The 21,084-nt window shown below is 38.1% G+C and overlaps 1 protein-coding gene across 1 annotated transcript in view; it reads left to right on the plus strand.

Moving 5' to 3' along the window:
• The window catches only part of ZZEF1 (zinc finger, ZZ-type with EF-hand domain 1), a 56,376-nt gene extending 38,139 nt beyond the window's left edge, over window positions 1–18,237 (plus strand). The window contains exons 43-55 of the mRNA XM_010573898.1: window positions 1,440–1,636; window positions 2,214–2,333; window positions 3,661–3,849; window positions 4,208–4,308; window positions 4,843–4,978; window positions 6,032–6,391; window positions 8,263–8,406; window positions 9,303–9,471; window positions 11,334–11,432; window positions 12,200–12,365; window positions 13,878–14,028; window positions 14,575–14,646; window positions 15,143–18,237. Of these exons, the coding sequence (XP_010572200.1) occupies window positions 1,440–1,636; window positions 2,214–2,333; window positions 3,661–3,849; window positions 4,208–4,308; window positions 4,843–4,978; window positions 6,032–6,391; window positions 8,263–8,406; window positions 9,303–9,471; window positions 11,334–11,432; window positions 12,200–12,365; window positions 13,878–14,028; window positions 14,575–14,646; window positions 15,143–15,217 (1,979 nt within the window). The 3' untranslated portion in view covers window positions 15,218–18,237. The remainder of the gene's footprint in view (window positions 1–1,439; window positions 1,637–2,213; window positions 2,334–3,660; window positions 3,850–4,207; window positions 4,309–4,842; window positions 4,979–6,031; window positions 6,392–8,262; window positions 8,407–9,302; window positions 9,472–11,333; window positions 11,433–12,199; window positions 12,366–13,877; window positions 14,029–14,574; window positions 14,647–15,142) is intronic.
• The last annotated feature ends 2,847 nt before the right edge of the window (window positions 18,238–21,084 follow it).

The following is a 21,084-nucleotide window of genomic DNA, read 5'->3' on the forward strand; positions in this document are numbered from 1 at the left end:
GACTCATTTTCTTTTTGAAACTTGTGGCATTTATTTTTATTCAGGAAAGGATTTAGGAAACTGTCGAGACCATTTTATTAATTGAGAAATCTCAGAAATAGGCTTTTGATTAAGCAATTGTTTCTGGTTTGAGATTTGCTTACTGCTTGTGTCTTATCCTTTACAAACATGTGCTTAATGTTTTAAAACAATTGCAAATTTAAAAAATGTATGTGCTGCCTCTGTGTAGTTAGGTGCTGCTATATAAAGGAAAGGTTCAATGCCTGAACTTTTTTGGGATAGTCCATTTTGTTGCTCCAAAAATACTCTGCGTTTTTATGAAGCACCTGTTTCCACTGTGGGCAATATGTGCTACCTACTAGCAAATGAAGACCAAGAACAAACACAAACATACTCATTATCGATTGATTGCTTCTGAAATGATGCTGTGTTGGCTGTTTTTTTCTGGTCCTGTAAAAAAGCATGCCATGAGGACAAGCCTAACTTCTTTAATCATGTGCTTTATAAGATGTCAGGAGTCTATCTTCTCTGCTTTCTTCCTGTCTGGAAGAACTTTTCAAAACAATTTGGATACCCCTAAAATTTGAGACAAAAATTTTAAAAAGCTATACAGCATGAAATAGTCTATACTCCAGGAAATGTGTCTGGATATTTTAGAGTAATCCATTCTAGGGCACATTGGTAGAGTGTGTTGGCTATTACGGTGTTTAAAGGCTATTAAAAAAAACCAGACAAACCAGCAACAAAGCCCACCAGAAAACAACAAAACCCCAGAGCTAGATGCTTCCTCCTGGGGCCCATTTGTTGTACCAGAGAGAATTTTCTTCCCGTATTTCACCTTGTTTAAAAGTTAGTCAAGCTAAACATTTAACATATAACAAATCTGTTGGATTTCTAGGAGTGAGGGCTTTCAGCTTTGGCATACATGACCTATTAATTGTGAAGTTTATAAAGCAAAGGTTGTCCTAAGACTTGACTATTGAAGTTGTTTAAAAGACACTTGGAAAAATCAACAGACTGAACTGCTTTTTGATATTGAAGAATGATTTTAATATAAAAGCTCTCCCCCCCCGCGACGTTTTAAACAGTAAGATCAGCAAGATTTATTTCCTCTTATCAATTGCAGGACAGAATTTTCCCCATTTTAATTGTAAAATACAACTTGCGCTGCTTTGTGTGCTGTACTGTTTTGTGCAAATATGTGCAGACAACCAGCTGTTACTAGAAGTTACCTAGGAATTTTTTAACTTGCACTGAAAGATGAAATATTTACTTGACTATTCAATGAATCTGAGATAATTTTAGTACAAGACAATTATTAGAATGTACTTCATGTATGGATAGTGTTCATGTCTCAGCCTACTCGTATCTACTGGTAAGAGATGATTTCACAACATTTTAAGATCAACCTAGTGAATTGTGTTTTTTCTCTCTTGTAGTAAAAGACTATCAGTTGATTCAGAAATGTGGACAAGAAGGCAGCGATTCCCAGACCCAGCTGAGACAGTACCTCCAGCACTTTGTTCTTATATCCACACACCTTCTGCAAACCAGCATGGACAGTAGCTATGCTGAGGCAGTGGAAGCAACTTGGGTCTTGTCGCTCGCTCTAAAGGGGCTTTACAGAACACTTAAGGTATCTTTTGCCTGACATGTATAATATAATAGATAAATAAAAGCTGATGTTCCACCTTGTGCTACAGGAGCTTGGGTATTGACTAAGCACATTGGGGAGCTAACAGCTGTGTTTCACAGCTGGCTCCTTTTATCCCCTGTCTGTAGGGCGTTGAAAATGTTCCTAGGTTTTAAATAGCATTTGTGAGTCTGAGTTCAATGTTGGATTGCTTTTCCTCTGTGAGGGCTGACCATTCATGACAGCTGAAGAAGAAATTTGTAGGGGTAACACTTCATAGAGTGAAGCTCACTTGCCCCTCTTCTTATTCCTGAAGTATTTGAAGAGGGGATCTGTATTTTTTTGGACTGTCAGAGCAAAACAGAAATCCAATTACTACTGCGTGTATGTCATGGATGACACCCTTATGGTATTTGAAGTGGGGATTTGTATTTTGGGGTTTTTTAGGGAAATGAAAGAAAAAGATTCCCAACGTAGTTCATCTGGGCAGGAAGTTTATCTGAGGCCATGTGATAAGACCTTGCAAGCATTGTGATGCTTTGTTCCCTTTTGACTTGTTTATCTCTGTGTCTGTGTGTAGATTCATGGCTTTAAGGAGATCCAAGCTGCCTTTCTTCAGTCTGGTTTACTCAAGCTTCTAGTGAAGAAATGTAGCAAAGGAACTGGCTTCAGTAAGACCTGGCTTCTCAGAGACTTGGAGGTAAGAAAAGTTATGTTTTGTAAAAAGTCAGGCTTTATGCAGTGGCATGAAAGGTTATGACACTGCACTTCCCTTTTGTGAAGAAAGTCTCAAGAGTATTTCTAATTAGTCTTAATAAACATGTTCACTTAACTGTATCCCTGAATCTGCCTTCCGCTGTCTGTCACAATTGTGTAGATAATAGTCTAACTTCTTTAAAGCAGGAGCTGATTTTAATTAATCTAAATGTATTTGAAATAAATTTGTAAGATGAGGCATTAATCACCTACTCAGTTTCTTCTACAAATTTTATTTAGACTGTTCGTGAAAATTCCATTCTTCAATTTAAAAAATAACAGTCTTGAAGAACATTACTTGCATTACTCACTGACATGTACAAGTTATTACTGTAGTGCAATACAGGAAGATCAATATTCATGTGGGAACATTCTTTTTGAATGTTTGTTACTTGCTGGAAGATAAGTGTGGTTCAGCTGTCAGTTATGTTTTATCATAGGCAAGAGTTGTGTTAATTTGTACTTAGGATGGTAGCAAGGAGAGAGAGAAAGAGTAAAACCCTGGAATTCCTCTGAAAAGTTGCCCCAAGTGTTTGGTTAGAAATACTGCAGAATCAGATCTGGACCATGGGATCTTCCTGCCTCCTGACCTAGAGCCAGAGAACCAGCCCTGACCAGAGAGGTGTCCCATCTTCCTCCCCTTTGGGCAGCATCGTACCAAATAAGTGTTCTTCCCTGAGCACTAAAATGTCTTGCCATAGCTCTGCCCACATTACTCCTCAGAACTGAGGATACACACTTCCTTGGTCCTCCAACTTGCGTCAGTGTTATTTTCTTCCTGTAATGGGTACTAATGTTGTTGGCTGTGGTGAAGCCAAAGGTATGTTTTGAAAGGAGAAGAGTGTGTAGGGGCATCGCTGGCTTTTTGGTGATAGTCACCTCTGCTCTGCTCTTATCTAAGAATCCCCAAACCTTGATGTACTGAAATGGTTAAATAATTATTTTCTCGATTTTTTTTTTTTTTTTTTTTTTTTTTTTTTTTTTTTTTTTTTTTTTTTTTTTACACTTTTGGCTAATTACTTAAGTTGTCTTTGTAGCAGCCTGGAAGGTGTAACTTATTTGTGAAGTGGTTTGGTTTTGTGTGTTGGGGTTTTGTTTTGGGTTTTTGTTGTTTGGGTGGTGTTTTTTTTTCTTTTTTTAGGTGCTGCTTCTTTTTAGAATAGCATGTGTTAAGCACTGTCCAAGTCATAATGTTCTTATAAAATGCTCTTTGCAGATACGCTAATAATATCTACAGCTGTCACACCATATGCTACCTTTTTTCTGTGTAGATTTTGTCAATAATGCTATATTCCTCAAAGAAAGAGATCAGTTCCTTGGCTGAGCGTGAGGATACTGAACTGGAAGAAAGGGAACAAGATCAAGATGTGGAGCAGCCCATTGTTGGCCCTGTTGATGTAGAGCAGAACAAACTTGATCCCTTGGAGGGTTTGGATGAAGCCACCAAAATATGCTTCTTGGTACTTAAACTTAATTTTACTTCCTTTGAAGTTACTGTGAATTTGCTAGTTGCATAAAATACTGGGTAGTTTATATGGCTGGTTTTCTTCTAAATTTACAGAATATGGGTCTATGATTTTGATGTATTATTATCTAAAGGAAATAAACTAGAACTACAGTAATGAACACTACAAAATCATTATAAAGCTTTTTGCTAAATTACTTTTAATTTTTATTAATCCAGACATTAAGTTCATGCTCTACCGATGTAATAAGTGGGAAAATAATACCTAGGTCATCCTTAAAGAAACTCGTCTTTCTTTTTCCCTTGTAATGTCATCTTTTCTTTTCTTTTTTTTTTTTTGTCTCCTTGCTCAGATGACACATGATGCACTTAATGCACCTCTCCATATCCTTCGAGCCATGTATGAGTTGCAAATGAAAAGAACAGATTCTTTTTTTCTGGAAGTTCAAAAGAGGTATGTGAAAGGCTGGGTCCAGCATAAAAACAGTTACTAGATGTGGGTGGTAACCTAAAATCTAATAGGTGCTGAATAGAAATTGTTCCAAGGATATGATTTGGTTTTCATGTGTGAAAAAGTAAGGAAATAAACTCCTACTAAGTTGTACTTATGGAAACAAGTCACCATCTTCTGAAATATGGTGCATGTTCTTTTCAATATGATAACTCACATATGAAGTTCTACTATGTCTCTAAATTACCCTAACTGAGGACAAATGGAGAGCTTACATGTAGCTTCTAGTAATCAAAGCATGTTGTGGAGCAACTATGTTATCACACTGATGAGCAGTTTTATAACATTTAAAACCTTTGACTTGTTAGAATAGGGAAGCTAGTTAACACCATCTAATAAAAATAGGTAGAGTTTAATGAATCTTTCGAAAACAGAAGGTGGGAATATTTAATTTGCATTTAATTGCTCTAATTTAGTTTGCATTACTTTCAAAACACATTTGTGTGTTTTATTTTTTTTTCTTTTGCCACTTTTAAGGTTTGATGGAGATGTAATTACAACGGATGAGAGGATCCGAACACTGGCTCAGAAATGGCAACCCAGTAAGCGTTTGAAGTTGGAGGAGCAGAGTTCAAAAGCAGTAGATACAGATATGATCATCTTACCATGTTTGGTACGTGCATCTTTCTCCACAAAAAGGAGCAGTTGTGAAATAATTAATTTAGGCATTGAGTAACTTCAGTTTTGTTTAGTAATGTCAAACTGGAGATTTTAACATCTGAAATAATCTGTTGTTAATGTTTTATGTCAAAATTAATGAGCAGGTACAACAAGAAGCAAGTACTTCTTCCTTGTAATTTCTTCCTTAAGGAAGTAAGACAACTTGATTCTCCGGTCAGGAGAACAGATTGTGATTGCACGCTGTAATTTCCTCTCCTCATACAAGAGAGATCTAATTACTGTAAGCTTATGCCCTAAGTGTTAACTGTTTTAGCATATTATTGTTATCTTACAGTAATTTCAGCAGAACAAGGAAGCAATGAATTTGGCTTGTAAAGTAGACACTACACTTGCAAGCTTTAGGTTTTGCATTCGATAGCATGGTCCCACAGCTCTTTGCTTTATTTTGGGTGCTGATTCCTGGCCATGTGGTATCACCAGCTCAGTTGTCTATCAGTTGCCTAGCAAAGTGGATCAAGGGCTTTGTGAAGTGGTTTACAACAGCTTATATAGAGGCTGTGAAATATCCACCCCTCGAAATTCTCCAAACTTAACTGGACAAAGCTTTGATTTTGAAGTTGGCTCAGCTTTAAGTTGGATTTGGACCAAATGATCTCCAAAAGTCCCTCCCAATTTGCCTCATTCTGTGTCACAAATAGCATCGCACTTTGTTGCTTTACCTCTCTAGTCAGCTTGAATTAATGCTCTTGGTTAGAATTCTAACTGCTGTTTCCACTCGTGCGTACAGTCATGAATACATCAGCATATAGTGAAGTCTGTTGACATAAACAGTCTTTTTGAGGAATTCTGTCCCTGTAGGTGTGTGAGAAATCACACTTTTGTGTTCTTTGATGCATCTGATTTTCAGTCTGTAAACAGCAAATTCATTTGTAAATTCAGCTTGCAGTCTGATGGACTGGTCAGATATCTAAACATAAGGAAGTAAATTGTTGAGAGCCTATTTTCAAACTTGCCCCCCTTTTTTTTTTTTTTTTTTTTTTTCCAGTCAAAGCCTGTGCTCTGTGATAAAGCAACAGAAGAAACCAATCCGGTCGCCCAGAAACTGATAACCAACACAGAGAGTGATCTACAGCTTAGTTATGCCAAGCAACGTCGCACTAAGAGTTCAATACTCCTGCACAAGGAGCTGGACTCTAGAAGTAAAAAGGCCGTGAGGGACTACCTGTATCGTGTAAATGAGGCAACTGCTGTTCTTTATGCGAGGCATGTGCTGGCATCATTGTTAGCTGAGTGGCCAGATGACGTGGCAATAAATGAGGAAATCCTAGATCTTAGTGGACCAGCCCATATGACATACATACTGGACATGCTTATGCAGCTAGAGGAAAAGCAGTTGTGGGAAAAAGTAAGTGGATTTGACTTATGCATGTGAACAAGCCCTGTGCCTGCATGCCACAAGACTCTAACAAAAATACTTGTAGTTCCTTTTTTAAACTAAATTGAAACTCCAAAATTTAAATTAGTTCTGAAAAAGCAGTTGGAATCTGTCAGTGTCTTAATGTACTGATTTTGTTAACAGAAACTGGAAAAACTAGCTCCGTGGAGACAACTCTTTCAGTTATGAGAGCGCTATATGGGAAAATAAATCTTATAGGGAAATTGGTAAAATAGGCAGTCTGTTTTGAAAGCTGCTTTTTGTTAGATCTCAATGTGTATATTGTAATACCTGCTACTCCACTGATGAGCTGACTGTTACCATGGTGGAAGCGATCTTGGAATTATAACAGAATGTTGTAATGAAAATGTCAGCTCAATGCTTCACAGCAGTTGAAGCAAATCAAGTGCTGGGAGTCTTCAAAGGAGGAATTAAAAATTAAGCAGAAGGCATCGGTATACCACTGTATCAATAGTATGCTGTCATCTGGACTATGGCATGTGACCTGACTCCCTCATCTCATTTAAAAAAAAAAAAAAATAAAAAGAAGGTTCAGTACAACTGGAAGAGGTCTGGAGAATAGTGGCAGAGATTATTATAGCCATGGAATATCTTCAGTATCAGGAACCAACTAGTTTTCTTCATCCTGGATCTTTGCCCTGTGGGGACATTGAGGGAGGAGGAGTAATGAAAAAGTCTGTTCCTCTTTCTCTGTAGTTTTAAAACAGTAAGCAGCATACAAAAGTTAACAGCAAGTATTATTCACTGGCCCTCCCAGTAAGAAAACAAAGGAGTGTCAGATTAAGGTAATAAGTGTCAGGTCCAAAACAAACCGAAAGAACTGGTTCTTGACACAGTATGTCATTGAAATTGTTGCCACAGGGTGTTTATAGAGGTTCAGAAAATGATGGGATGAATTGATAGAATAAAGATCTGTTAAGGCATATTAAATACAAAAATGTAGCCTTTGTCTTGGGCTATTCTGCAAGTGTGTGGAGGCAAAGAACGCATTCAGGGAACGATGCTACATATTGCCTTTGTTTTTTAAACTCCTTTTCCCCAATAAATCAATTTTTGGCTGATTTGGAGATAAACCTTTTGGTCTGAGCTAGTATTATGTTTTATAGGGGGAGTTAGAAAATTGCAGGTGAAGAGATGTAATAGATTGCTATAATGACTTGGAAAGGGCCTTGAGTAGCAAGATTCTTGATTCAGAGCTTTTGTGCACTTTTGAAAAATAAGAAAAAGTGGAGACTCGGGTTGTCTGAATTCTCATTTAGTGTGTTCTGATAGACTAAATGGTATTTATTTGTATTTTTAAAGACAAAGCTCTTGCATCTCGTGCTTTCAAACACTGCAGTCACTCAACTGATACATAATCATTCCTTCTTACGCATGCAGTTGTACATTTTGAAGGCAAAACCGTATGATATATTCTACTCGAATCAGAACCTGTAGGTATAGAAGGTAAAGGTGTCTGTTTAGTATGTTAACAAAGTTGTTTATCTTCCTTGTTTACAGCTTTAGTTTACTGTTAATTACTTTATGGATTAGCCTTGATTCTAGCATTTGTGGAAAGAAATGTAGCTAATAGCTCTCGTGTTTTTATCAGATAAAGACTGAAAGATCTGGAACAGAGGTAGAGTAAAATCTTTTGCAGTTATGGAGATGACGCTTGTAGACATGATTTGTGAATTTGTCTTTTTTCTTGCTAGTAGCTCGATTCTCTCTTCCAAAATGTTGTGTGGCTAGAAATTACTCATGTCAGTTACCAGCATGTATGTTTGTAAATGTTGTTTTGATAGCAAATTGTATTTACATGACGTGTTGCTTCTCCCCAGATTCTACAGAAAGTACTGCATGGGTGCAGTGAGAGCATGCTAGGAACGATGGCATTGACAGCTTGCCAGTTCATGGAGGAACCTGGAATGGCGGTCCAGATGCGTGAATCTAAACATCCTTATAACAACAATACTAATTTTGAGGTAAGTTATACATGCATTACAGTGCAGTGGATTTGCATGACTTGATGACTAGTTGAAAAACATCAAGGTGGTTGGAGCAGAAGTCTCACAATGTTCCATGTGTGTACCCCTGGGACTTCTGTGCTTGAAGCACCTGTGGAATATCTGTTCAGTCTTGCTTTTGAAAAAGCTGATGCCAGATGACTGAGGCCTTGCCCTGTGAAGAAATGTGTTCAGTAAGGCACTTTAATGTAGTCCTAATTCAATCATGTGAAAAGTGCATAACTTAAATGGTTTTACTATGCATGTGTTTGAAGAAGATCATATTCTTAAATGGTTTCAGGGCCTTAATGAGCAAATATTTCTACCCTTTCATCCAAAGGTCTGTTTCAGTTGGCCTGTTACTCCCTTGTGCTGTTAGACAAAAGCTAGGAGTGGAGTCTTTTGTTTTTTCTTGTATTTCTCATTTTAGACTATCTTCTCCTGACACAAGCAGTTTCTGATTTTCTTTTCTTGATACTGTTTGAAAGCATTTTTCTAATATGGTTTGGTAAGTCTCTCTCTGGGCAGTCTTGGGATTTTTAATTTCCCTGCAGCTCTGACTCTTCTGATTTTTATTTTTAAAATGCATACAAACCTTTAGGTTCTGGCAATGAGATCAGTATCAGCAACAATTATTGCTTTTAGAAAACAAAAACATGGCTAGCAATTAATTTGACATGCTTAACAGCTAATGCAAACAATAGGCCACGCTTTACCTTTGTTAAATTAGCTCCAGATAAAAATATCAAAGAGGTTTTTTTCCCATGGAGATGCTGTAATATTTGTTATATCTCCCTTGTTTATACAGTGAAAGTTAAGTAGCTTCTTGGTAATGTAGCATTACTGTATGCAAAGATCATGTGTTTATTTCTTAGGATAAAGTTCACATTCCTGGTGCTATCTACCTCTCAATCAAATTTGACTCTCAGTGTAATACAGAAGAAGGCTGTGATGAGTTGCTCATGTCCAGCAGCAGTGATTTCCAGCAGGACCGGCACAGCTTCAGTGGGTCTCCGCAGAAATGGAATGATTTTGAGCTTCCAGGTGAATATGCAGTATTTCAAAGTGCAAATGTATAGGATATTGCTGGTATCCAGGACTCTTGAGAGAAACTACTGAAAGATGACAGTTAAATATGGATGTTCCTGAGAAGTGTGGGAAAAGAAAATCCTTTTCTTGTCCCAATCTGTTTGCTCTGACGTGCTGCTCTTGTATTTGTTTCTTAAAAGTAGGCTTATCTGTTGTTCTGCTACTTGACCTTTTTTTTCCATGCCTCAGTCAAAGCATGCACTTAAGTGCTGGAAACAAATTTTGATCTTGATTCTGTTCTAACACAGTCCTTGTTCTGCATGATATTCACTTACATTGTTTCTGCCTTGTCTTACTTTCCACAGGAAGCACACTTTAAAAAAAAAGATAGGCTTATCTCTTGTCTCTGTGCTATACTAGTGCTCAGAGCAAATAAGGATGTGTGCCAATGCCTTGTCTCCAGTTGTTGCCACATAGCATAGCTGAAAAAAAAAAAATCACTCTGAGCTTCAGTCAGTGTTCTCTAAGTGTGGTTTTGATAACACAGTAGCAAATGCCAGTGAGCTGAAGGACTGCATGGTCCCATGCCTCTTACGTTGTTTTAACCCACTGAGCGCTGTGGCATTGCAGGAAGCTTTTGACTTCGAGTACTGTCAGTAGCTGTAAATAGATTTAGGAACTTTCTTAGCAAAGCGGTTTGGGTTACAAGATGCTAGTTAGAAGCAAATGTGTGCTCTGTAGAAATACTTTGGATTTTTATGACATTCTTTCTGTCCTCTTCCTCCCAAACAGTTGCAGAGATTTGCCAAGAAACTGAACTTTGAGGCCCATTGTTTGGAGCAGCCTTGGCCATGAAACTTGAGTTTCACCTTTTGAAACTTCATTTCCACCCAAGGCTGTCTGGATTAAAGCTCTTGATTTCACTCAGCAGGTTTTAGCTCAAACCAGGCATTTGAAGGCTTCTGGGCTTTTAATTTTGATGGCAGGGCTTTCTCAAGACCCCTAGGAGTAGGAGAGAGCAATGGCTCCATTTCACGATGAAAAGGGGAACAGGTTTTTAGATATTTAATTTTTTTTTTAAATCCTAAAAAATGTTTTCAAAACTCTTCTTCTTCGTGAAACTTTGAAAATTCTGCTGCCCGATGAGAACTAGCATGCTTGTCCCAGGGTGATAAGATTTTTCATGGAACAGAAGGAAATTCTAAGTTTTAACCAGATCTAATATTAGAGAGCAAAACAGGTAAGCGTATGTTTTGTTTAGCATTACAGCTAGCTACCAGTGTTGATCTCTGTGAAGCTGTAGATGCTACAATGACAAGAACTTCTTCAATGTTTCACTGCCTGATTGTAAAATGGTCAAACATTTTGACAGTTCTTCCACTTTTAAGTGGTTATGTTTAACAGTTTTGTTCCCTAGAGTAAAAGAGTGCAATTTAATTTTCTGACATGTAAAAGCAGTACAACTTGACTTTCATATTTTTTTAACCTTTTGTTTAATGGACTGTGAACTTGTCTGCCTGTAACGGTTCTTTTTTTATAAGTCATAACTGATCCATAACACAATTGGAAAAGAGAAGTTTAACTGTGTAATGGTATATAGTTTCTTTAACTCCCTCTTTTTCTGTGTAGTTGACAAAAATATAAGAGACGTTATCCTTGTAAGTGTCTTTATACAGTGGAAACCCTTCTGTGTTTTGTTTCAGCCTCCTGTTTATCATACTGTTCTGTGATTTCATAATTACCAAAAAGATCACCTCTCTTGAATGACAATATCTAGGATTAATTTATGACAGACTTGTCATTTGAATTGTATTTGTGATAGCAAAACTAACTCAGGAGGTAGTAATGTGGATTTTTCTTCCTTTCCTTGTACGCAGGAGACACACTCTATTACCGATTTACTTCTGACATGAGTAACACTGAGTGGGGTTATAAGTTTACAGTGACAGCAGGTCATCTTGGAAGGTTTCAGACAGGTAAGCACTGCTCAGAAGGTATTGGAAAGGACTTTTTGAAGTTATTTTGCTGAGCTTTGACAGACTTGTGATTATCCCTTTTTTTGACTTAGAATTTGCTTTCTCCAATGTTTTGGAAATAACGTGATTAGTTTTGTTCAAGTGGAAACTTGACTAACATCTCTTACTTGCTGTGACTCTTATGCTAGGAATACCAAATCTTCACAGAGACTTGGAGATAACAATTGTAGTCATGATATTTGCATTCAAAGTCTCATTATATGACAGTAATTACACACAGGGTGTGGTAAACAGTTCAGGGTGCTGTAATTGGAAACAGAAATAATTGTAATTGTGTTTTTAAAAAGTAGTTATCCAGTAAAATAGGCTGGTTCTGCATCTAATTTCTAGATATAGCATGAAAGGTTTTGTTAGTTTATTTTAGAGTTTATTTTTAATGAAGCTGAGGCTGGTGGATGAGTTGCAATCAGCAAAGCTCTACTGCATATCACATAATAGTGAAGACCTGTGTTTTGTTTGCCTTATTTGAGGAAAATTTTAATTTCAGGTAGGATTCTTCCTAATTTTTATCTAAGTTTTGCCCCAGAAAAGACTTGCATTATCAGGATGTAATCTAGAATTATCTCAGATTTTTGTTTGGTATTTTTCTTTGATATTTCTTGCTTGCCAGAGCAATACTTAGTATATGGAGAAGAGAAAACTGAATGTATGAACAGAATGGTTCCCTACAAAAGCAACAGCTGTTTGAATTTTTTTTTTTTTTCCAGGGTTTGAAATTCTAAAGCAGATGCTCTCTGAGGAAAGGGTAGTTCCTCACCTCCCACTGGCCAAAATCTGGGAATGGCAGGTCGGCGTAGCATGCCGTCAGACTGGTCACCAGCGTCTGAAGGCTATCCACTTGCTCTTGAAGATAGTGCAGTGCAGTGCCCAGAGGTAAGTGCACTGTTCTACATTGTACACTAAAAGGCAAAGGGCAGGAGAAGAAAAAGCGATTAAGCTGATAGTATTTTGAAGCCAGAAAACCATGATTTGAAGTAGGTATTCTTAATTTGCCTTTTGGATACAGTTCACAGGGCCTTGATAGCAGAAACTTACTCTAAGGGATTTTTTGAAAACATTTTCTCTTCTTTCTTGGCTTTTAAAAAAGGTCCAGTGAATTCAAATGTGGTTGTAAAGAAAAACATCACCGTGAAACAGGACAAAACACAGATTTCCATTTTCTAGAAACTTATTTTCTTTGTATTAGTTATACTTCAGAATTAGGGTGAGGATGGAATAATAAACTGGTGAAATGATGATCTAATTCTCTATAAAGTAAATAACTTTGAAATTATTATTTTTAGTTGTACTGCTAAGCCTGTAATTAGTTTTAGAAAGGATAGGTGTGCTAATGCTTAAGTGTGTTTGGCATGGGTATTTCTTAGGAAAATACACATTCAAAAAAATGTTGAGCTTTTATAGTGTTTTGCGAATGTGTATAGTCACATTAACTCAATGGAAATGCTGGAAACAGACAACAATGCTGGAAAGCTGACATTTATCTCGGTTATGTCCTTTCAGTTCAGAACAAGCAAAATCATGAAAATAACAGCATCCTACTAGCTTACTTTGATAAAGAGAAGTCAAAAAGTATATTCACATATAGTGATAAAAATGGACAATTGCATAAAACCATTGCTTGACTCTGTAAATTTTAGGTACACCAATCTGCATCCAAGTCTGAAAAACTGATTTTGGTATTACTTGTAATCATGGATTTATTATTTTTTCAAGTTCCTGTAGTTTTTTTTTCATCAGAAAATGTCTGCTTTCTTGTGTGGACAACAAATTTAATTGCTAAACGATCAAGTCTCCATTGTGCTTATAATATTTAATATTTTTCGTGTGTTAATCTGATGGTAGATTCTGAAATTGAATTTCCCTCCTTTCCCCCCTGATACGTATCATCCTATCTGTATAAAAGTGACATTTGGGTTAGCTAGCTTTAACTCAGGAGTAGGAAGGAGGCAGGGCTGGAATTGTTTGTAAAGCTTTTGTCAATTTTTGTCTGTCTGCCCTATACGAGGGCATCACCGGTATTGTATAATTTCAAGCAGTGGAGCTAGAGCATTTAGCAAAGTGATGTATATAGTTATTTTAAAGTCCTTATTTCAAGAGGCCACGCAGTTTTAGAAAAGTCATTTTGGCATATTCATGGATATAAGGTTTTCTCCACTTCACTGATTCAGAATGAAATTAATTGTGCTGAAACACCTGACAGAATTGAGATTTTTAAAATACTTCTTCTGTTTCTTCCTTTATTTATACATGTAACTGTCAAAACTGTATGGTTTTGTTCTCTTAAATTTGTTTGTTTTTTGTCATTCCCCCCTGCCCCTGAAACAGGCATAAGATCATGGTTACTCACTATTTCATCACTGTTTCATTTGAATTACTTTTTTTCAGGGACTGTGACCTCACCTTGTTGAAGCCACTTTGGCAGCTTTTCACCCATATGGAAAACAACTTGTGTCATGACGTGGCCAAGCCTGGTATTCTCCTTCCTCTTCATCGTGCACTTGCAGAACTCTTCTTTGTTACAGAAAACAGAGTTACTGTAAGCAGTTCCTATATTTGTATCCCTCCTCTCCCCAGTGCTGGGAATGATATGTAGTTCAGTGTTAAACTAAATGCAGTTTTCCTTTATCATGGCAAAGTTTGTCAGAGCTTTAGAAACGTTAAATGCTTCAGAAACATTAACAACTTTTTCTTGTGGAATCTGGTAGCAAATTTTAGTAGAGGAGCATACAGTTGCCTTATCCATCGTGGGACCTTAAGTAATAGTCATGACTCTTCCTTGTGCAATTAAGGCAGCAGGCCCTAAAACCGCTCTTTATTCTGAGAGGAGTGCTGATTTAATAATTAATTTAAAGGTATCTGAATGTGGTTTTCCTTGAGCTGATTTTGAACATCACATATGAATGGTCTGTAATGACCCGATTTCTGTGGTCACAAATTGTGTTCTAGTCCAGGAGAGTCTTGTGTGTAGTTCTGATACCTTTGGTTCTTGGCCCTGCTATAACAATCAGCATTTTAATGTTAAATAGTAGGATGATATCTTTGGTAGAAACATTGGTGTTCATTGAATGCTTTCTGGCTGCAGGAGCTTGGATCTCTACAGGAGTATTTGCTTGCCTTAAATACTGAAGATCATCTTCATCGCTGCACAGCACAGGTAATAAGATTGCACAACCCCGGAGATGTGTGGTTTTGTGATATTTTTTTCTGGCAGACAGAGATAATGAATGATTTCTGACGGCCCAGTGGAGTTTTATAAAATAGACATGAATGTACTTGGGCTTCACAATACCATCAGGCCTCCTGAAATTCATGAATGAACTACGCACAAATGCTATTCTCCTTTAATAGTCAGGTGGTGTGCCACAAACTGGCTGTTGGGTGTAATCAGGTATATCTGTTTTACCAAACTGACCTCTCAATTGCCAAAACATGGAAATGGGGAAGGGGGCTGGTCTTTCAGCAACTGGAAATGCAGTTGCCTTGCTGAAACTACCTGGATGCGTGACAATTACTGCAATCCTAGGAGATGACCAGGTAGAAACGGGATGGTTATTTATCTATTTCTGTTTAATTTCATACAACATTTCTTAACAGGTTTGGATTGGGGAGAGAATCTTTGATGTGACTTTGTTTCTCCTTCTCTCTTCTAGGCCCTGAAAAACATTGCTGCTATCAGCCTTGCCATTAACTATCCAAACAAATCAACAAGTTTCTGGAATGTTTAATACTGGCTCAGGCCGGAGTGCATGGGATAGAGTAGTTTGTCCATAGGAACCTTGGAACAAACATCTTAACTCAGTTCAGGAAAAGTTCCTTCAGCTTCAGTGTATGAGCACTCTGCAGCCTTCCTTCCTTCCACCTTGATGTAGAATTTGTAAAAGTAAAAGCGCACTTCAATGAAAAAGCACATCTTGAAGTAACTCACGTGTCGCCTACAGTTATGTATGCACATATTGTAGCATGTTAGAGTAAACAGAACAATATTTTTTTTATTCAGAGGAAGTAAATGAAAGAAGGTAGCTGAAGTATGAGAATGGAAGGCCCCCGCATTGGTATCATCTGCTCCCAAGGAAACTTGATTGATGGAACGTGACAGCTTTGGAAATACTGCTGAACTCGGAGTGATGCCGTCAGCAGCATCTATTATATATCACTGAAGTGAAATAGGCAAACGAGAATCTGGTGGGCAGATGCAGAAATGGTCCACACTTGAATCCTGTCATGTTTGCTTTTGCTTTGAAGGCTACTACCCAAGGAAAAGAATTCTTACTAAACTACAGGTTCTAAAACAATTCTGGGTGATTCACATAGCAGTTGAAGGATTCCAGTTTCAGAGCATCCTCGTGCAAGAGGTTAATGTTTCTCCTGTTCTTTGATTCGATCAGCTGGATCATCTATTCTTACCTTAATTTATCTTCAATGTGTTATTCTAAATAGTATATTATTCTAGTGCAGAGAGCAAAGGCTGGCCTCCATTCACAAAGCAGTGGTAATATGAAGAACTGAAGAACTTACATGTTTCTTGAAGATCACATCTTTACAAGAAATTATTCATGAGGCTTTTTTCTTTTAATTATTTCAATACTACTGGCTTAGGAGGTCCTTCTTGGCTATGTTGGGAACCTGGACTCCCAGCACTCAGGGTGGGGGTTAATGATCGATCCAGTCTTACCGTATAGAGCAATAACTGCATTACTCTTATTGACCATGGAATGAATTGCAGACCTTCTATGCTGAAATAAATTGGCTTTCTTCCTGCTCAACTACGCTGGTTATTCCCTTTCCAAAGAGTTAAAAAGAACATAGAAGGATTTGGGGGTGTCTTTTGTATCCTGTTATACAGTATGTAGAGCTGGTCTTGTCAGGTATGAATTTGGAGAACTTTTTATGCTAATTACTTTCTTCTTCCCTTCCTCACCTCAACCTTAGGGTGTGAAGAAAAGGCAACCAAAAGCTTCAGTAGTAACTGAATGCAAGTTGTGTAAAGGCAGTGGCTCTGTCAGAAGGGAATGTACTTACTGACCTTGCTTGTCCAAAAGGTGACTGGTGCCTAAATAGCAATGTGCACAGGAGCACCACTTTGGGGGATGACCTCTGAATCGATGGTCTTAGCAGCTGGGGCTGGAATTTTAAGGGAATCTCCCTCTGAGAGGGAAATGTGCAGTAATACACTCCCTGGTTTTTGGATGGCCTCTAGTGCTGTAGTTAAAGATGTTTTCACTTCTGTTCAGCCAGGTGAGTGCAAAGTGAATGCTGCTTCAGGGAATGAGGTCGAATCAGAATGTGATTATTCTGCCTGAAAGACTTAAAACTGGAGACCAAGGAGCACTATGCTGAAGCCATTGCCTTCAGGAGTGGAGTGGCCCTCTTAGCAAATGAGAATGCCAGAATTCAGGAAAAACGTACTATTTATCAAAGACTGAAAGGAGGTGGAGAGATACTGCTCTGAAACCTCTCCTCGTGTATACTGTAGTTGAAGGTTAAAGCCCGTCTTCCTTCCTGAATGAGATCACGATGGGAAGGGAATTGTCAAAGTTGTGGCATATCTTTAATGCATGGATCATTTTGTTCCCACATCCGAGTAACGTATTCGAGTTTGCAGTCTCACTGCAGGGGTGTCCAAGAGACCCCTGAGGAACCAACTGTTTCACACTATGTAATAGCGTGAACAGATTCTGGGAATGGGGAACTGCTGCACCAAAATGAGACATTCTGAAGTCTACTTTAGGGATTCGTATCAATGGGACAGGTGAGCATTTTGAAATTGCTCTTCTTGAGCAGTAGGACTTTATATTCACTGCCTCAGTGTGAATCCATGGCTAAGCGGTCAAGGATATGCAATGGGCTGATTTGCTAAGGCATGTAGCATGCTGCTGAGATCTGCCTGTTTTAGTGAAAGAAGGCTTTTTTCTTTTTTCGCATCAGGGATGAAGACTGTAAATAAACCATTCATAGAACCTGTCATGGCTCTATCATATTCACATTTTTTTCCGTTGGACTGTCTTTTTGCTTTCTGTATGAAGACATGAGGCTGCAAGGATGACACAGGAATGGCCAGTGTTCCTTACTAGGCGTACCACTTAACTTACTCTACCAGCAGTAACTGGCCTTGTGAGTCAGTCATCTTGCCCTGAAGGGACTGTCTAGGAACAGTGTCCACTAAATATAATTTCTACCCACTAGATGGAACTGAAGGACTGTGACCTGAGTTGACACTGAATCTGTTGCTGCCTTACAACTCAATCATTCATTACAGATTTTTTAAAAGACAAGAAACACTGATTTTTTTTTTCTTCTGATAGTTTTAAAGAAAGAGGAAGAGAATACCAATAATGAATATTCATGATCAATCATATTTTGAAAATCCTGCAGCAGTTCCAAGTGGATGCAGATGATATTATTGAATAGTATAAAACTGTCTGGAAAACAGGTATGCTGAAAAAAATGTGCCTAATATAAAAAAAAAGTTGTCCTGCCTGAATCACCTATGATGTGTTTAAAACAGATCATATTGTTCCTAATAATACATTTGACTTGCTTTCATTAAACACTTAAAAAAGAGAGTTTTATAATTTCTTTTCTTACGGGTTTACTACTTTGCAATTTTTATCAGTTGTTTAAAATATATCAGACCGTTAGATTTATTCCAGTTCAGTTCAACATGTAAAAAGAAAGCTACAGATGTGGGTAAAATATGCAAATGAAGAGAAATATATTGTAAAAATTCTATAAAAACAAAGTACAACACACTGTCTGGTTTTTTGTTTGCTTTTTTCTGCTCCTCACTGAATGTTAAATGTTTGAATTTGCAGTGAGATCCAGGGGTTTTCTTATGAATCTTCATTTTCAGTGCCTGTAAGCGAACCCACTTTTCCTCATGTGGTTAGTATATATCTGATATTGTATTGAACTATGCAGGATACATACTTCTGGAGTCACCTCTTAAATTCCAGCCCTGCTGTTTACATTCCAGTGGCCTTATCCTAAAAATGAAGTTTTCCTGTGGATATCCATTGGTTTCAGTGCCTGTGTTTGTTTACTTTCAGACCTGAAACACGCATCCGGAGCCCCAGATGTGTCATGTTAAGCTGAGATTTGTCTTAGTATCTCTTGACTCTAATTAGTGGTGTTTAGCAGCAAAGGTGCTTGTACCTACCTAGTCCAATGGCCTTAGTTCAAAAGCTTATTTACCTTGGGTTTGGCTCAAGGAAGGAGTTGTTCAGGGAAGTCTAAGTGAGGAAGTCGACATCTTTCTGTATCTACCTAAAGCTCTAAGTTGTTTCCACTGGTTCCATGTGCTCAGAGAATGGTCTTATTAGGTAATTGTGTTAAATGCAAGTAAATAGTATGATTGTGAAGTTGTGGGAGAGTGGAGACCATTCCCTGTGACAACCACGTTTGAGGTTTCAGCTGGTGTAAGCAAGGTGATAAATCCCACAAACTCCGTTTAATCTGCTATTAAATCTAGTGTGGTCCCAGTCGTTGAAATGTAACAGAGGTCACAACCATAACGTGCGGGAACTACTGTTCTTCAGATCAAGTTAATTAAGACTGCTCTTTCTTCCAAGAGGTCAAAATTAGGCTGCCAGCTAACTTATAAGTGAGTGACATTTTTTAACCTACTTTTAGGAGAGCGCTACACTGTTCAAAACAGAACTGGCCCAAATGTATTGAGTTTTCACAGCCTAGCTCAGATGTGAGGTTTCCAGTGGGTCTTGTATCTTTGCAAACATTAGGGCAAGACCTGCCCTTTTATACCCTTTTAAATCTGGAGTGACCGTCCACATATCCATGAAGGTACCCTGCTATAAAATCTGGGCACATTGGAGCAAAGCAAGGCCCAATAATCTGCTTCAGTACTTTCCTTTCCCTTTCTAACGATCAATGTGTTTTCTTGTAACCAGAAGTGAGTGGTGTTAGGTATCTGCTGGGGAACCCACCAGCACAAGCATCGTACCTTGTTTTCAGGGGACAAACAACATCCGCAACCATTGGAGCCTATAAAAAGCATGACCTGGTCTTTAGGTAAAGCTACTAGAATGTTAGAAAACAGATTAATATATGTAAAGAGGATGCTTTTCAACATTCAGCCAGTTAGTCTGTAGGAGGTCAGGCTGGATAATAACTGGAACAAAGAACGTGCATTAGTAAAATGGCCTGGAAAAACAGGAACTGTGCTGGGCTTTGTAGGGGGAAAGAAATCTGGCCCACCTTTGAATTTAAAGCAAAGAAGTCAATTCCGATTCAAGTGAATAAGAGAGAAATCCACTGTGAATAGGGAAGGAATTAAGTAAGAGGTGAAGGAAGTAAGATTAAAGCTCATTCTTTCCATGATGGTCAGGTCTAATTTAATCGGGTCTATTCTGCAGTAATCTTTCCTGATTTTTACCTAAGAAAGCACAAATAATAAAAAGCCGGTAACCGGCTCAAACCCAGGCTGCAGCGTTGTGGTGGGGCTTATACATGGGTATGCAGTCTAAGGAGGAGTAAACACTTAGAAAAAACCCCAAAACCTTATTTCCTCCAACTGGAAATTTCAACAAGCATTCATGATAAATAGATGGAAATCTCAGACAGTTTTGTAGTGGTCTTTAGCATTTAGAGATTCATTCTTTTTATATTCAAGGGCTGAGAATGTTTGGATTTAGGGAACACGGGAAAAGAAGTGGAGGAAGGATAACTGGACTGTCTTGGAGACAGGGTCTTTCCACCTAACTGTTAGGTAGTTTGCTGGGGACTTTTTCCTACTAATGCTTTTCTGACAACTTTAATGATTTTTTTTTTTTTTTTAAGTTGGTTTCTTGCTTCCATTCCCCACTTTACTGTCTGACTTTCCATAAATCTTACAGCATTTTTTTTTTAACATTTGCAGTGCAAATAATAAATATTTAAGCTTGCATTGCATGGAAAAAGTAAATTTTATGAAAACTAAAGAAATGTAAAATTAAAGCACCTGCAAATATTTGTCAGCGGTACCTTCTCTTGCAGGCTTATTTCCAAAACACTTTGTTAGCATCTCCTAGCACCTGTATCATCAAATGTGCTTCCTCCAAACCATTTTGATACCTGCATGTGCACATGAGTGCTAGACGAGATGCTCCATTTCATAGACATGATGTGGACTGTGTGACTGTGTCTGGCACTGAATGCCCTCTCCTCTCTTCGCAGGCATTTTGGGGAGTGTTCCCCATCCCTTCCTGCAAAGAGGTTTGGCAAATCCCTACCTGCAAAAGAGGTTTTACCTTAAAAAAAGGTGTTTGGCTAATTGTGGTGAGCTTAATTGTGTTCTCTCCTCTGATGGCTCTGGGCAGTGACTATAGTAATGCATTTTCAGTTGTCTCTTACTTTTGTGACCTGCTTTAGTGCATCTCTGTGCCTTGCTGCAAGTTCCTCCCAGAGCTGTGTTTTGTGGCTCCTTCGCTTGGCAGAGATGAGATGTGCAGCGTTTCTTTGGGGATACAGAGAGAACTGGCACTCGGGCTTTCTGGTGGTTTCCGAAGATGGCCCTTTGCTGCTTTCAGATGGTGTTTGCTCTTTTCCAGGAGGTGTTGGTAAGGTCGGTGCTAAACATCACACCTTCTTCCTACTTCAT

The sequence above is a fragment of the Haliaeetus leucocephalus genome, unplaced genomic scaffold (assembly GCF_000737465.1).
Source record: "Haliaeetus leucocephalus isolate CR32 unplaced genomic scaffold, Haliaeetus_leucocephalus-4.0 Scaffold395, whole genome shotgun sequence".
Lineage (NCBI taxonomy): Eukaryota > Metazoa > Chordata > Aves > Accipitriformes > Accipitridae > Haliaeetus > Haliaeetus leucocephalus.